Raw genomic sequence first — 2,099 nt, forward strand, 5'->3', positions numbered from 1 at the left:
TTTGTTGGAAGATGAATTGAATGATTGTATAGCTGATCAACAAGAGGAAGCTCAAATAGAAGCTACTCATGGAAGCGCAAAAAATTCAAATACTCCAAGTAGACATAGCAAGGAAATTGTAGAAGTACCAGAAATTGTATTGGAAGATGAATTCATTGGTTGGATAGCTAATCAACAAAAGGAGACTAAAGTAGAACTTACTCTTGGAAGCCTAAACAAATCAAATACTCCAACAATTGGCATGAAATTTGATTGTGATGAGAGTGCATATGAATTTTACAAAGAATATGCTCACCGAATTGGCTTTAGTGTACGGAAACATTTTGTAAAGTGAGGAAATGCGGGGCAAATTATAAGGAGAACATTTAGTTGCTCAAAAGAGGGTGAACGAGCTGTTGACAAACGTCGCGAAAATGCATCTTATCGTCGTCCAATTTCACGAACAAGTTGTTTAGCACAGATGACCTGTCATCTTCAAAAGGATGGTATGTTACATGTTGTTTCTTTTCATGGTCAACATAATCATGAGTTTGCTCCTTCGCCAATGAAACATATGTTAAGATCGAAGAGAAAAATTTCATCTGCTCAAAAAGCCATTGCAAATGATGCAGAGAGGTCTAGAATATCAATTAAACAAACCATTGAATTATTGAGCATGCAAGCTGGGGGTCGTGAAAATCTTGGGTTTATGGATGTTGACTATAAAAATCATGTACATAATGAGAGGAGGATGGCTTTGAGGAAAGGAGATGGACCTGCTATGATGGAGTACTTTCATAAGATGCAATTGGCAAATCCATCTTATTTTTATTCAATACAAGTTGATGATGATGGTCAAATCATGAACATTTTTTGGGCTGATGCTAGATCAATAGTTGATTACAGGCACTTTGGAGATGTTGTTTGTTTTGACACAACTTATCGAACAAATAGATATGATCGTCCCTTTGCTCCATTCGTTGGGGTTAATCACCACAAACAATCAATTATCTTTGGTGCAGCCTTACTTTATGATGAGACTATAGAGTCATTTAAGTGGTTGTTTGAAACTTTTTTAACTGCAATGTCACGAAAGCAACCAAGAACTATACTTATAGATCAATCTGCTGCAATGGCTAAAGCAATAACAGAGGTATTTCCTAAATCTAATCATCGTTTGTGTGTATGGCATATTTATAAGAATGCTGCTAAGAATCTACATCATGTATTTCATTCATCTAAGCATTTTGCAAATGATTTTAGTGATTGTTTGTATGAGTATGAAGATGAAGATGAATGGCTTGTTTCATGGGATTATATGCTTAAGGAATATGGTCTTACTGATAATAAATGGTTGTGTAGCATATTTGATGTGAAAGAAAAATGGGCTATGGTATATGGTCGACATATGTTCACTGCTGATATGAAAAACACCCAACGTAGTGAGTCAATAAACAATGTGTTGAAGAAATACTTGAAACCAAAACACGATTGTGTGCGCTTTTAAGGACATTACTCTAGAGTTTTGGTTGATAAAAGACATCAAGAACTACAGGCAGAGTTCAAAATGAGGCAAACAAAACCGATTTTACAATCTAATGTAGAGATGTTGAGACATGTTGTAGAGTTGTACACCCCAGAAATTTTTCAAATGTTTCAAAATGAATATATGAAGATTGCTGATTGTACTATTTACAAGGCTAATAAATCTGATACTATCACAGAATACAAGGTCAAATATAGTCAAAGAATTCAAGAGCACCTAGTTAAATATGAAGCCTCAACTACAACGGTGGAATGCAGTTGCAAGAAGTTCAGCTTTGTAGGAATTCTTTGTGCCCATGCTTTGAAAGTTCTTGAACATAAAAATGTTAAAAGACTTCCCGTCCAATATGTATTGAAAAGATGGACGCAAGATGCAAGGGCAAGGACTATCATGGCATTGATATTAAAGGTAATGCTCAAGAGTCGATAGGAAAACGCTACTCTCATTTAAGTCACAATGCTCGTGAAATTTCCACACTTGCAGCAGAGAATGAGATAATGTATGAACACACCAAAGAATGTTTTGAAAAATTAATGAGGGATTTGTAGGAGATTAGAAAAAAATTTCGTTCGAA

General features: G+C 35.2%; 1 protein-coding gene across 1 annotated transcript; it reads left to right on the top strand.

Annotated features, from left to right (window-relative positions):
• Positions 1 to 460: 460 nt before the first annotated feature.
• On the top strand, positions 461 to 1,486 carry LOC112003734 (protein FAR1-RELATED SEQUENCE 5-like). The gene has a single exon (XM_024035943.1). The coding sequence runs from the start codon at positions 461 to 463 to the stop codon at positions 1,484 to 1,486; it is 1,026 nt and encodes a 341-aa protein (XP_023891711.1).
• The last annotated feature ends 613 nt before the right edge of the window (positions 1,487 to 2,099 follow it).

This window comes from Quercus suber, unplaced genomic scaffold (genome assembly GCF_002906115.3).
Source record: "Quercus suber isolate HL8 unplaced genomic scaffold, Cork oak 2.0 scaffold_353, whole genome shotgun sequence".
Lineage (NCBI taxonomy): Eukaryota > Viridiplantae > Streptophyta > Magnoliopsida > Fagales > Fagaceae > Quercus > Quercus suber.

What these genes read in the sequence shown, in the direction of transcription:
- LOC112003734 (XM_024035943.1), top strand. Translation starts at nt 461, where the DNA reads ATGACCTGTCATCTTCAAAAGGATGGTATGTTACATGTTGTTTCTTTT.